The sequence below is a fragment of the Bos taurus genome, chromosome 29, assembly GCF_002263795.3.
Source record: "Bos taurus isolate L1 Dominette 01449 registration number 42190680 breed Hereford chromosome 29, ARS-UCD2.0, whole genome shotgun sequence".
Taxonomy (NCBI): domain Eukaryota; kingdom Metazoa; phylum Chordata; class Mammalia; order Artiodactyla; family Bovidae; genus Bos; species Bos taurus.
Genome location: NC_037356.1, coordinates 49712528 through 49725068, shown reverse-complemented (window position 1 = coordinate 49725068; position 12541 = coordinate 49712528). Strand labels below are relative to the sequence as shown.

General features: G+C 68.2%; 1 protein-coding gene across 3 annotated transcripts; it reads right to left on the bottom strand.

The window, feature by feature from the left end:
- Positions 1–2889: 2889 nt before the first annotated feature.
- Positions 2890–12323, bottom strand: CTSD (cathepsin D). Of its 3 annotated transcripts, none has more exons than NM_001166521.2 (9): positions 12161–12323; positions 10012–10171; positions 8106–8223; positions 7576–7694; positions 6169–6395; positions 4449–4571; positions 3982–4126; positions 3798–3896; positions 2890–3715 (listed from the first exon to the last, which is right to left on the bottom strand). In NM_001166521.2, the coding sequence occupies exons 1-9, from the start codon at positions 12232–12234 to the stop codon at positions 3548–3550; spliced, it is 1233 nt and encodes a 410-aa protein (NP_001159993.1). In that variant the 5' UTR covers positions 12235–12323; the 3' UTR covers positions 2890–3547. The 3 variants fall into 3 exon arrangements, with proteins under 3 accessions (NP_001159993.1, XP_005227352.1, XP_005227353.1); XM_005227295.5 differs by having other exon boundaries at positions 2894–3715; positions 7576–7850; positions 8106–8229; positions 12161–12305; XM_005227296.4 differs by having other exon boundaries at positions 2894–3715; positions 8106–8229; positions 12161–12305.
- Positions 12324–12541: the final 218 nt, after the last annotated feature.

Genomic DNA, 12541 nt, shown 5'->3' with positions numbered 1-12541 from the left:
GAGCCCCAACTCTGCCCAGTCTTGCCCCTGACCTGGCCGGGACTTCATCCTTCCTGAGTCCACCCCACCGAGTTCCCGCCCCCACTTTCCCCCAGATCTGAACTCAAGCTCCCCAAGCCCAGAGCCCCTGCTTGAGCCCAGGTAATGTCGCTCCCTCACGAAGTCTAGTCTTGGAGACCATGACCCCTCACCTGACAGGCCTCTTTGCCCCTGGGGCCAGGTGTCCCTTCCCAGGCCCGGTGACACTCATCCCCCTGGAGCTCAGGCCTCCCACCTGCCCAAGCTGCCCTGCGGGCTCTGTCACCCTCGCCCCCGTCCCAGGCCTCCAGCCCCATCTACGCCGCCTCCCTGCCATTCTGACACTTGCCCCACATCGGTTGCCCTTCCTGCAGTCGTCCCAACCACACCCTCGCCGTGGGGAAGCCCCAAACCCCTCCTCGCTGCGCAGGGGCCTCCGAGGTGGTCCTCCTCTCCAACCAGCCACCGCTAGGAGCAGCGGCCCCCCCTCCACCCCTGCCCCACGCAGCCGCCCTCCCGGTGGCAGCCTGTGCTCCCCCTCGAGCCCTTGTTACCCCCACAGGCTTCGAGCCCTTCCTCCCATGAAGGCCGCTTCTGCTCTGACCGGCTCGACTCACCTCTCGTCTCCAGGACACCCTCTCCTCCCATCTGGCTCCTACCCAGGGGCCCCTTCTCCTCAGAGTCCTCTCTGAAGCCCCTTCTCTCGAGGACCCCTGCACGTGCCGAGCCCGAGCCCTTGTCTGCAGCCTCTTCCCTGGTCAGGCCCCCTCTCCTGTCCAGGGCTGATCAGGAGCCCACAAAGAGCTGGCTCTAAAGATGCTGCTAAAACTGTCTTCCAGGGGGCAGGGTCCCAGAGCAACATCCCTCCCCTGCCCGACCACACCCTTGGCAGGCCCAGCCCACAGGTGAGAGGGCGATGGGACTTCCGGGAAGCTGGGCTCAGTTCTCCCCCAGCAGTCCACCACCGACCCCCTTCCAAGGGCCTGGCTCGGCGGTGGCCAGACCCCAGTCTCAGGTGGCGCCTGACCTAAGGGGCCAGTGAGCCTGTGTGTGGCCTGGGAACCTGTCTCCCTGGCGTGCCAGCTGGGCTCCCTGGGCCAGGCTCTGCCCAGGGCTGGGCAGGCTGCAAGGCGGATGGGCTGGCCTGCCCGAGTCCAGCTGGTCCTCGGGCATGGGAGAGGGCACCAGGCCCACAGGGGTCTGCTTCTGGTCACTGGGTGGAGCTGGGCTTCCTCTCCCAACTCCAACCACCCTGCCCCCGACCCCCAGCCCACTGTCCGGGATGCATCATCCCACGGGCCTTCACCAGAGCGGCCGAGGGAAGGTGCTGGATTCAGATCAGCTCCTGAGAGCTCAGACTGGGTGTCCTCCAAGCAGGATGTGTCCACCTGAGCCCGCTGGGCTGGTGCAGAGCAGGGCCGAGCCAGCCAGAGTGAGAGCCAGCGTTGGAGCGGCCGAACGCCAGGCCCTGTGCTGGGCTCCTCCTGGCGTCCGTCAGGCCCGTGGCCAGGAGTGCCCAGCTGTCACCCACCTTCCCAGGACAGAGACTCGAGGCTCAGGGTCGGGTCACAGAAGCTGGGTCTGAGCCCAGAGTCAGACTCCAGGGTCCAGAGAAACCTGGCCAGCTGGGTGGAGCCGACCCTGGGCAGGACACCAGTGCCCTGCCAGTCTGGGTTAGGAGCTGGGGGCTCAGCCTGCGCTAATAACCCATGCGGCATTTGGGGGTCTCGTCCCCATGTCCCAGAGGAGAGGACACATGGCCCCACTTCTGCCCAGTCTCAGTGAGCGAGGCAGGCGGAGGAGGGGGCCACCGCCAGCCTTGAGGGAGTGGTGGGAGGCTTTGAGGACAGAGAGGCCCGCATGGTCAAGGCACAGGACGTGAGGGGCAGGCGGCCTCCTTCCTGGCGGCTCTGCCCTGCAAGCTCCCAGGTTGCGGCGCTGACGACCGTCTCCCAGGAGCCCTGCAGCCCTGCAGAGCTCTGCCCACTCCTGGCTCAGATTTCAGGTGCAGAGAACACTGGGCATGCGTTCATGATCCCTCTTGCAATTCTGGAAGAGGCATGCCAGGGCCCGGCTCTGGGGTGTGGTCTCCAGGCCCCCGGGGCCAGGCCGGTGACAGCCACAGCCCTGCCGGCCTAGACGGTACCAGGACGGGAACAAACGTCACATCAGACCCCTACCCCTGCAGGGGGGGGTGGGCTCCGAGCAGGGTCCAGAGTTACCCATCCCGGAGGCATCTGCCTCACCACCAAGCATTCCCAAACTCTTATTCATCCCTCAAAACCTCCTGGCTCTGCAACCACTCTGACCAACCTCTACCCCCGTCTAGCAAAACAGGCCAGACTAGCCTGAGGGGACTCCTGTCTTGGATCGCTGGACCCTGCCACCCCAGGACACCAGGCTGGCCTGCTCCAGGATTGGCAGGGCTTATTCGCGGAGACACTGCTTCCACGGGCTGGCGAGGAGGCCCGGGAGGGAGGCAGGCTGCCCAGGCGCCACCCGCCCCCTCCCAAGGCCCCAGTCAGGTGTGCAGGGGACTCGGGAAACACTTTCTAAGGAAGTGTGGTGGGCACTTGCCTGGGCCCAAAAACGTGCCTCAGTGTAGGCGCTCACGAGACAGGCCCCCAGCCAGGCCCACCTCGCTGGTCACTGCGCCGGACACCCCCCCCGAGCTGGCACCCCCAGCAGCAGAACCTCGGCCACGAGGCTGGGCGGGAGGCAAGTGTCCAGGTCCGGGCCTGGCCTGGGCCCCGGGTGCCCCAGGCTGAGCCCGCCTCCCTTTGAGGCGAGGGCACGGCCGCGCATGCTAGCTCCTCCCCCGCCTCCACGAGGAGCGTGCCCTCCCCACCGGGCACAAAACACACCAACACATGGGCAGAGGCCTGAACAACTTTATTTTCGTGCCAACTTTGGCTCCCAGCCACTCAAGAAAGGGGTGGCCATGGAGAAGGTCGACCCAGCCCCCTCCCCTCTGGTGCCACCCCACCCCACCCCGGGCCAGAGAATGCCCTGGACGCCCTCCGTGACGAGGCGAGCCCCCGCATGGCCCTGCAGGCCTCACAAGACTGGCTTCTGGATCCTGCCACCCTTGCCAGCTCGTCCTCAGGCCTAGCGGGCCCTTCATCACGGCGTCCAGGACCAACAGGCGGGCAGGGGCTGGAGCTGCGGGGCGGAGCGCCCAGGAGGGCAGCCGGGCCCGAGGGAATCACCCGGGGCGGGGGTCCCGGGACACGACCATCCAACAGGCTGTGTCTTCCAAGTCAGAGAGAGGACTCTGCGCACCGGAGCTGCCCGCCAGCTCGGCTCCAGGCTGCCTCCCCATCAGACAGACAGACAGACAGACCAGCAAGCAGCATTTCAGACACCAGGGAGGGGAACCCACGGAGCCGAACTGCGGCCCGACGGGCCTCGGGATGATCGGGCTGTGGTGCGACTGTGAGTGCAGTGTGAGCATGAGTGTGTGTGCGTGTGTGGGTGTGTGTGGTGGGGCGGCCTCCTCCTCTGGACTCCAGCAGTGAGCGGGGGCCAGCTAGAGCCGGGCAGCCTCGGCCAAGCCCACCCGGTTCTGGTCCCGGTCGAACACGGTGTAGTAACGCCCGATGAAGACGTCGCCCAGGATCCAGAGCGGCCCGCCAGGCGGGGGGATGTCCATGCCCATGAAGCCGCTCAGGCACACGGTCGTGCCGGCCTGCGACACCTGCGCCGGCAGCAGCGGTCACCACCGGCCGCCACCCGCGCCACGTCCCAGGGCGTCTGCACCCGCCCGCGGCCCCGCTCACCTTGAGCGCGTAGTCCTCTGGGGACAGCGCGTAGTCCTTACCCCCCAGTTTCACGGTGACCTGAGGCAGGCTGGACACCTTCTCGCAGGGGATCATGTACTGCGGGGGTGGTTAGAGGGGAGCCGGTGTACGGGGTGGGCCCGTCGGCAGGGCTCCCCGCCTCCCCAGCCCTGCCGGCGCTCACCTCGCCCTGTATCAGCGGCACGGCCCCGATGGCCTTCTGCAGCTCCCGCACCTCCTCCACAGGGCCCACGATCAGGGACGTGCCTGTGTCCACGATAGCCTCACAGCCTCCCTTGCACACGGTCAGACTGCTGCCCACATCCAGCCTGCGGGGAGGGGCGGGAGCCTGAGTCCCCTCCCAGGGCCACTGGAGCCCCTGCCTGCCCCCAGAGGACTAGGTCGTGAGCAGAGTTAGGGGAGCGCAGGAGCCAAGGACAGGTCACCCAAGGGAGCTGTGTGCGGGGGGGCCACTGGCTGGACATCGGGAGGTGGCAGGAAGCACCTGGGGCTGGCAGGACACGGGGCCCGGGTCCCCTTGGGCCAGCCCTCCGCAGCCCGCACAAGCCCTGCTGTGCCAAGGCCACGGGCAGGGCCCCCACGGGAAGGCCCACCCCGCGGGGCCGAAGGCGGGACCCGCCCCACGCTCACTGGTCCATGTGGATCTGCCAGTAGGCCTGGCGGGTAACGTTGTGGAACATCAGGCTGCCTCTGTAGTACTTGGAGTCGGTCCCGCCCAGCATCAGCTCGCCCCCGGGCTGGGCTTTCGGGTCCCTGCGGGGAAGGAGGAGGCAGTCAGATGCCCTGCCCGCCTCTGCGCCAGGCGTCCAGACTGCGGGTGGCGGGGCTGGACGGGCACGGGGGTCAGGGCTGGTGTGGGGCCCTCAGAAGGCGACCCAGAGCAGGGCCCTTCCTGGGCGTGCAGGGGTGGGAGGATCTGGCGGGGGGAGGGGGGCTCCAATCTCACACCCAGGGATCGCAGGCCAAGCCCCTTCCTGACAGGAGAGCCTGCCTCGGCTGCAAGGGATCCAGCCTGCCCCCCGAGGACAGCCAGGGTTGGGCCAGCAGGCAGAGCAGGTCGTGAGTGCTAGGAGCCCCGGGGCGGGGACCTCACGGGCCTGGAAGGAAAAGCAGGGGCTCCCAGGAGGAGGGCCGGCTGCCCCGAGCAGGGCGGAGCCTCTGCGCCCGCCCCCGGCCCTCTGCACCTGCCGCTCCGGAGGACACTCTCCACCCAGACCACCGTAAGACTGGCTCCCACTTCAGATTTCAGCTTCCGACCCTCCCCACCTCTTAGTCACACTCGTGGTTTCAGCATCATCTGCCCAGCTGTCTCCAGTGCTCACCAAACTTGTCCTCCGCCCATCGCTGTGGCTGCCACCTCCCGTCACCTCCACCACCCACGTGTGGAGGACACATGTACCCTCCTCAGCCCTGCCCTTGCAAGCCAGCCGCCCGCCCCCACTTCCTGCCCGAACCCGCGCCCGGGGAGTCACGGAGCTGGGCCATCTGTCCCGACCTCAGACCTGGCCCAGCTCCTGGGTCCTCTGCACCTCGTCTGCCTCTCCAGGACCCGAGGGCTCACATGCACCCAGCACCTAGCCGGCAGCTCGGCCCCAGCAGCTGCTCAGTTTTTGCCACTGACTGAGCAAGGGACAGAGACCAGCATCCATATAGAGACCGGGCCAAAGGCTCTGGGCTGGAATTCCACCAGAAGTGCCCAGGTCGGACCCAGACGGGGCATGCGGGGCGTGGCGACCAGTGACCAGGAGCAGCAGGCTGCCGGCCCACCCCCTGCCCGTGCCCCGCCCTACCAAACCTGCACTCCCCCCCTTGGGGGCTCCCTCCCAGGACCTACAGCACCATCGTGGGAAGAGGCCAGGGGCTGGGGGACTGAGACACCCTTTCCAACGACCCCTCCCCAGTGTGACCGGCACCAAGCGTTGCTTCTACAACGTGGGAGCCTCGCCCTGAGCTCTCCCAGGGTCACCCCCATGGGAAAACCCCAGCTCCCTTGCCTCCAGAGCTCCTGGCACAGATCAGGGCTCGTGGCCTGATCCCCGCTGGGCCGAAAGTGACCCAGGGGCAGGGAACAGCCTGCCTGTCACCGGGCCCAGGAACATCAGGCAGACTGACCGGAAGGGTCCCTGGCCCAGCTTGGGCTGTCACAGGAGGCAGGCCCAACGACCAAGATCCCAGATCCAGGGCCAGCCGGCTGGGGGACCCTGGTTCGGGGACCCCGGGGAGACCCAGCCTTCGGTATGGCCTGTCTGCCTGTGAGAGGGCGCCGACCCATCGGGCAGTGAGAGCTGTGGCTCAGCGCCTGGCAGGGGACCGCAGGGAAGGCTGGCACGACGGAGCCCCGCCCCCGCACCTGTTCAGGAAGAAGGAGAAGACGTTCTTGTCCACCAACTTCTGCTGCATCAGGTTGTCGAAGACAGGCAGCACGTTGTTGACGGAGATGCGGGGGTAGGCCATGCCCAGAATGCCGTCGAACTTGGCCGCGATGAAGACCACACCGGGCTGCTTGATGGCCTCCCCGAAGGTCTGCCTCTGCACCGTGACGCCACCCGGGCTGGATGAGGATGGGTTACAGGGTACCTGCGGGCCACGGACAGCGGGGATCAGGCGCCGTGTGGACACCGAGCCTGACGCTGGGCCCCAGGCGGCCCTCACCCCCATCCCTGCACGGGCAGCCACGGCCACGAAAGCCAGCTCGGTCGGTGCCCATCATCTGGAGCATGGGACTCGGCCCCGGAGTAAGGGCTGCTGCCCATGCACTGGACCCGGGTGGGGAGAGTGGGGTGCGGGGCCCATGCTCTGCTGGGCCAGTTTCAAGGACGGCTGCAAAGCGGGGGAGCAGGGAGCCGCGCACTCCTCCTGAGCTCAGGCCCTCCCACCCGCCCACCCCCGCCCTCGCCCTCGGGGAACCCTGGATCTAACCCTGGACTCAAGGCCATGCTACCCCCTCCCCCAAGCCAGGGCGGAGACTGCAGACACACACAGAGCAGGATGTGGGAAGAAAGGGCTGCTTGGGGTTGACGCTGGGGGCGGAGGAGGGCTGCGCGACATCCTGTCTCAGGCTCAGAGGGAGCCGGGCAGAGGCCCCCACTCCCGCCAGGCAGACATGGAGGGGCAGGGCGGCCCCGCCAGGCAGGCTGGAGGAAGGGTCCTCCTGCCACCAAGGCTGGGGACAGGCCTCCCGCGGCCTTCATGGGGCTGGGGGCTGGGAGGGGACTAACTTCTGCTCTGCTCTGCTCCCCACAGCTCCCAACCCAGATGCCTCCTGTGGCCGGGCATCAGGGGATCCGCCCGAGCAGAGCCCATGAGGGCGCCGCCCTGCTCCCCAGGGAGGCGGGCGCATCCTGCGGGCACCCCGCAGCCCTCCCCAGATGTTGCCCGACACCCTTGGCAGCTGCCCCTGGTCGGCAGCTCTGGCTGCGGTGGCCCCCCGCCGTCCGCCGGCTCCTCTGCCTGGCTGCATGGCTAGGAGCCTTGCCACTCGTCACTCGCCGGTCCTGGGCCCAGACCCCCGCCCGGCACTCTCGCTTCTGCAGTTGGGGGCTCTCGGCCTGCCTCTCCTGCCAGCCTTTCCAGCATCACCTGGCCGGCACATGGGACCACGTGCCCCCGTCACGTCCCCCCACGAAGCTTGCCCAGCTGTTCCACCTCCGGGCCTCTGCTCAGCTGAGACCCTGGCTGCCCTGTTCAGCGGACCCCTGCCTGGCCTTGGTGTCAGGGGTGAATCCGCTGGCCTGGCGAGCGGCCCTGAGACACTCACCGACACAGTGTCCTGGCTCAGGTACCCCGAGAGGCTGCCCGAGCCGTAGTGGATGTCGAAGGTCGTGCCGTTCTTCACATAGGTGCTGGACTTGTCGCTGTTGTATTTGCGGTGGGTCCCTGTGCCGAGCGGGACTGTCGGCCTGCCTGCCCGGCCCCACTGCAGCCTCAGTCCTCCCGCCCTGGACCAGCCTGCTAGGCCCCCGCTGCCTGCTGCGGCCCATCCAGCAAGCCCCCGGGCGGGTGGTCCAGCCCATGACCCCCATGGTCCCGTCCCTAAATCAAGGAAGGGAGGAGGGTGGAGAATCCGGAGGGGCCGCCTGTTGGGTGTGGCCGAGAGGTGGGAGCGGCAGGTGGTCCAGGAGGTCCACCTGGACATCTCTGCCCTAAGACGGGAGAGGGTGGGCTGAGACTAGACAGCTGGCCTCCAGCGCCTGAGGGGACAGCAAGCAGCCGGTGGGGGCGGCACGCCCCTGCCCGGGGTCCCTCCCTCTGGGGTCTACGGCAGGCCCCTAGGACAGACGGACTCACAGCAGGCGATGTCCAGCAGCTTGCAGTGGATGGACGGGACCCACAGGTTGGCAGAGCCGGTGTCGAAGACGACTGTGAAGCACTGCGGGGGCGTCCCGATGCCGATCTCCCCGTAGTACTGGGCCTGGGGGTGGGGTCTGTCAGGGCAGGGCACGGGGCTCCCCACGGGGCTGAGAGAAGGGCCAGGCCGGGGGGGTGTGCTAGGGTGGGAAACGGGGAGAGAGAAGGCCCAGGCCAGGACAGGGGCCCGGGGCCAGGTGGGCTGTCTCAGCCGCCTACCCCGCCGTCCCCGCCCAAGCCCTCGGCTGGGTCCAGGGCTCTGGGAGGGAAGGCCTCCTCCCCAGCATGAGGGTCGAGTGACAGCCTGACCCTGGGCCCTGAGACCCCCCTGGGCCGAGCCTGGAGGGCCCCGGGCAGAGGGGTCCAGGGGGCCCTGGGGAGGCGGCGCACAGTCAGGCTGAGTCCCTCAGTGGTGGGCATGCTGCCTTCACTGCCCTGGGCCTTAGTTTTCCCCCTCTGCACACGGGGCAGCAGAGGCAGTCTGGAGGCCCAGATGTGGGGTGAGGGCTCTGGTGAGCATGAAGGGGGCACACGCCTCCAGGAGGACCCCATCCTCAGCCCCTCAGAGATCAGGGGCACAGGCGTCTATGAGTCTGGGGTCCGCTGGGCCCTGCCGTCCCAGGGACGGAGGCTGGGCCCCAGGTCACTGCAGGGCTCCGGCTCCAGGACCTCTGGGCATCTCTCTCCGGCCACCTGGCTCCAGGGAGCAGCAGCCACCACTGACTCACGACCCAGCAGAAGTGTCTAGACTTGGGGTTGGGGGGTGCTGGGGGTTCGGAGCATGACTCAGCAAATCTCCATACCCGTGGTACGCTCGCACATGCTGTCTGTCTGCGTGCATACTGGGGGGCAGGGATCAGGAACTGGTCCATCAGGCCCCAGGCAGACCCCCCCGCCACTGCCTGATCACATGCCTGCAAGAGGCCACAGCTTCCTGGCCCGGGCTCCAGCCAGGCAGGACAGAGGGCGCAGCTACCTGCCCTAAACCTGAGTGGCCCAGAGGCCGGATGGCAGCGAGGGGCTGGCTTCCCGAAACTCAGGTAGTGGGGGGGGGCGTGGAGAGGATGTCACCTGGGCAGCCCCAGAGGACCTGGCCCCAGAGCTGGGACCAGGGTGACCTGCCCCAGCATGCTGTGTGTTCCAGAACGTTCCACCTCTGAGCTGGTTTCCCCCCCTGCGAGCAGTGGGCACACAGGCTGGTCACTGACCAAAGAGGAAGATAGGGTGCAGGGCCTGGGCCGTGGTCGCCACAGGCCTTCCAAAAACACAGGCGAGATAAGCACAGAGGCTCCAGGGCAGTGGGTGCCTCCCAGGCAGGCGGGCCCAGGTGAACTGAGCTCAGGGACCCCCAGCCCCCACCCACAGCCTCGCGGGCAGGCCCGGGCCTGATTCTGGGCTTCTCCGCGCCGGGCCGGCTCCCCCATGTACTGCAGGGGCTGGGGCAGTCTCGCGGGGCCGGCCACCAGGATGAAGATGCCAGCCCGGCTCTGAGCTGATGCTCGGTGGCAGGAGGGGAAGCAGACGTCAGGGAGGTGCTCAGCTGCTCCAGCCAACCCTCCTAGCCCCCTGGGCCAGGATGGGCAGAGGGGCTGGGAGCTGGGGCCAGGAAGTCACAGCCCTCAGTCAGGAGGGCATGGTGGAAACGCCCATCACAAGGGTGGCTGGGTAGAAGCCCCGCCCCCCACACGGATGAAGCTCGCAAACCACTGGAGGCTGAGAACACAGGATTTCACCAAACCCACACCGGCTCAGGAACGTTTCCTCAGAGCCAGCTCCTGCCCGCAGTGCTGTGGGCAGTCGGCGGGCTCCCCCAGCCCCAGGCTGCCTCCCCGGCCCCCACACTCACATCCATGTAGTTCTTGAGCAGCTCGGGAATTGGCCCCTGCCTCACAGCAGGCTCCCCAGTGGCATACTTCGAGATGGGGCCCTTGGCGATCAGGTGTTCCACGGGGCCCATGGCCTCCGACATGGTCCGGCGGATGGACGTGAACTTGTGCAGTGGGATCCTGTCAAGACGGGAGGCAGGCTCGTCAGGGCTGGCTGGTGCACAGCCCACCGGGAGGCTCCCACACCCACGACCAAGCTGGAGGTCCAGCGTGCCTGCTCCCCGCCCCGCCGCAGACCCCGGGGGCTCCAACACGCACCGCTGTGGTCTCCTATCCCCACACTGAATGGGTCCAGGGTCAGCGGTCAGCTATCGCGTCTGCCCAAAGCCCTCCATGGGGCCCCATCTGCCTGGCCCGCCCCACCCAGATCCCCCAGAGATGGTCCCAGCTCACCAGTCCGACTTGCGGGGTGGCCACCCTCTGGCCGCCAGACGGGACTTCCAGGCCACCCACTCCAAGCAGCCAGCTCTCCCTGACCACCCCCAGGCCCCTCACAGGACCCCCCTTTCCTTCCAGTCCTCACCCCAGGCCGCACTGAACCCCGTCACTCTCTCCCCATTAAGCAGGCCACTGGAGGTCAAGGTTGACACTTGGGGCCTGGAGGTGGGGGCTGCTAGGCCACACTCCAGGCAAGGCCCGGTGCCCCTCCTTGGAGGACCCTTCCCGGGAGCCCCACCACCCAGCACACACGCCAGCCTGGGTGGTGTGCCCAGCAGCAGGGGCACTGTGAGGGGTCCTTCTCCACCCCCAGCTCCCCAGGGGTCTGAGATTGCCCCAGGAGGTGGGACAGGAGGCCACCTGAGCAAGAAGAGCTACTTCCCAGCCTGGGGATCTGCGAGTTCAAGGTCGCAGTGGCTCCTCCCAGCAGGCCAAGGGCATGCTCCAGGAAGATGTGGGCCTGGCCTCTTGCCTAAGAAGGGACAGGCTGGGGGAGCCTGGGCTTCTTGTCTGGGGGCGGGGGAGGGGGACACACCCTCCAATGACTAAGGAGACAGATGCCAGCAGTTCCACTGGACATGAAGACGTGGGGGCTTGGGTTCAGCTGCCCCAACCTGAGGAGCTCCAAGCTCGCGTCCCCAGTGGAAGGCCTGGGGGTGAGGCCAGGGCAGGTTCAGGCCTGCAGCTGCTCCCCACAACTGCTCCAGCTAGGGCTACTTGCTCCTAGGGCACAGCCCACGCAAGGGCCCACACAAGCCAGCCCTTTGGCAAGGCGCAAGCCTGCTGCAGCCCCGAGACCCCACCCCCCTGCCCACAGGCAAAGGCCCACAGCAGAGCTGGAAGAATGCCGGCCCAGGCCCGCACTAAGGCTCCAGGCCTGGGCAAGGGTGGGGGCAGGGCAGAAGAGGGTGGGCCCTCCGCACCCCTCTCCTGCTGGGCAAGCAGCCTGCCTGGCGAGGCTCAGAGGGTGGGGGGACCCTCTGTCTCGCTGACACAGCATGGCACAGCCCTGGACCAGCCTGACAGTCCTCGGCCTCGCTGGACCCAGTGGGGGCCCCCAAGCCTGGGGAGGGTGTGGTCCTTACTGAGGCAGCAGGTGGGACAGAGCCCCAGCTCAGCAGTGGGGGAAGCCACCCAGGGCCTGGTGCCAGCTGGGCCACTCCCCCAGACCCATCCTTAGGCTGACTGCCTCTCGACCCTGTGGGCCTCCTGGTGTCCAGAGGGTCGTCCAACTGGCTCAGGGGCTGTGGGAAGATCTCATTGGCCGAACAGACCGGGATGAGGCCAGGCCCAGTTCACAGCTGGGAAGAGAGACCCCAGGCGCAAAAAGGACTTACCCAAGCTCAGGGACCTCCTGGGCCTGCCTCTGGGTCTCCTGTCTTCCAGCCGAGTGCGGGCCCCTGAGCACAGGCTTCCACCCTACCCGTCCTGGGGACGCTGAGCCGACTCCCAGTCACAGCCCTCCTGCTACCTCCGGTCCCCCCCCCCCCCCCCCATGATGGCAGGGAGAAGAGGACGCGCGGACCCCCGGGCGAGCCCCGCACCTGCAGAGCTCCCCGGCCCCGCCCGCGGGTAGGCCCCACAGGAGGCCCCGGGGGCGGCCCAGCTGCACCCCGGCGGGGGCACAGGGGTGCGCGGGCGTCCGCGGGGAGCGCGAGCTGCGCGGCTCACCTGATGACCGCGGCGGCGGGCGCGGCCAGCAGGCCGAGGGCGAGCAGCAGCGGCAGCAGTCTGGGCGTCTGCATGGCGGCGGCGGCCCGGTCGAAGCGGAGAGCCCGGGAGGTCGCGAGCTTATAGCCGGGATGACGGCGCAGTTGGGCCGCGTCAGCTGACCCGCTTGTTTGCACCGGGGCTGGTCACGTGGGCTGCGGCCGGCGACGGGGGGCGGGGCCGGGCCGGCGCGGGGCGGGACCTGAGCGGTGAGGGGCGGGGCCACCCGCGACTAGGAGCTGCTGCGTCTGCTCAGGCGAGCTGTCCTCCTGTCCCCCCTCGGGCCACGTGCTGACCCGGAGAATTGCCACGACCTTGTCGGGGCAGAAGGGGACCGGGCCT

What these genes read in the sequence shown, in the direction of transcription:
- CTSD (XM_005227295.5), bottom strand. Translation starts at nt 12,234, where the DNA reads ATGCAGACGCCCAGACTGCTGCCGCTGCTGCTCGCCCTCGGCCTGCTG. An exon ending in TGCTCAAGAACTACATGGAT is followed by an intron (nt 8,230 to 10,011) that starts GTGAGTGTGGGG and finishes CCCCACCCCCAG; the next exon opens with GCCCAGTACTACGGGGAGAT. An exon ending in CAGAGGACTACGCGCTCAAG is followed by an intron (nt 3,716 to 3,797) that starts GTGAGCGGGGCC and finishes CTGCCGGCGCAG; the next exon opens with GTGTCGCAGGCCGGCACGAC.